At 54.5% G+C, this 862-nt stretch overlaps 1 protein-coding gene across 1 annotated transcript; it reads right to left on the reverse strand.

The window, feature by feature from the left end:
* TAF10 (TATA-box binding protein associated factor 10) lies at positions 1 to 861 on the reverse strand (the record flags this gene model as incomplete). Its single annotated transcript, XM_023746564.1, is given in 5 exon segments — positions 1 to 73; positions 256 to 370; positions 455 to 518; positions 749 to 822; positions 825 to 861. Coding segments are annotated over 5 exon segments (363 nt in total), but the record flags the coding sequence as incomplete, so codon positions are not given.
* Position 862: the final 1 nt, after the last annotated feature.

Genomic DNA, 862 nt, shown 5'->3' on the forward strand with positions numbered 1-862 from the left:
CTTCTTCACATTGATGCCATACTCGCTGAGGGCAGGGGTCAAGTCCTCCATGGTTAGAGTGTACTTGCGGTCCGAAAAAAAAGAAAAGAGTACCTGCTGAACACGGGAATCATGATTTCAATCCGAGGGAGGTGACCCTGGGTAAGTTTTTTACTTCCCCTAGAGTTTAGTTTCCCCCAAACGGGGTTGCAGGATAAATTAAGCCTCCGCTGCTGTGGGAGGTAATTACTGATTCAATGAGTCTCCCCTCACACCTTGCTCTTGCTTCGGGAGCTGCCAGAGGCTGTGCCCTTCATTTTGCAGTGCTGTAGTGCGTCGTTGGCAATATCTGAGATGAATTTCGGGGCAGCTAGGGAGATGAGCCGATTTAGAGAGGAAAAAACTGGTGTAAGAAGATGGACAGCAAACACCACACAAGCACCCAAAGCTCTAACCTGTGCAGAATTTACTCACATGCGAGGGTCTGAGGCCTCAAAACCAGCGCGGTTCAGGTAGTAACCAGTCCCTGCATCTGGGATCTGAGAAATCAATGAGACAACTGTCAGTGCTCGCCCTGAACCCTGCTGGGCTGAGGTGAGGGCAGGGGGCAGGCCCGGCTATGGACGCTCGCAGAGTGTGTGGGCAGAGGAGTAAATCACAAGAGCTGGTAGAAGGGCAAATACAAGCAGAGGGCGGTGGGAACCCAGACGGTGTGGCAGGAAGCTGGCAGGACAACGCGCCAGTGGCCCAGGGCGGGCGGGAAGCCCACCGTAGGCGTGTAATCCTCCAGCTGCATCAGGAAGTCCACCAGCGGCGTGCTGGACACCACCGGCTTCACGTCTACGTTGCCGCGCTCGGCAGCACATAAACCCCGTTAGACATG

This window comes from Myotis lucifugus, unplaced genomic scaffold, assembly GCF_000147115.1.
Source record: "Myotis lucifugus unplaced genomic scaffold, Myoluc2.0 scaffold_695, whole genome shotgun sequence".
Taxonomy (NCBI): Eukaryota; Metazoa; Chordata; class Mammalia; order Chiroptera; family Vespertilionidae; genus Myotis; species Myotis lucifugus.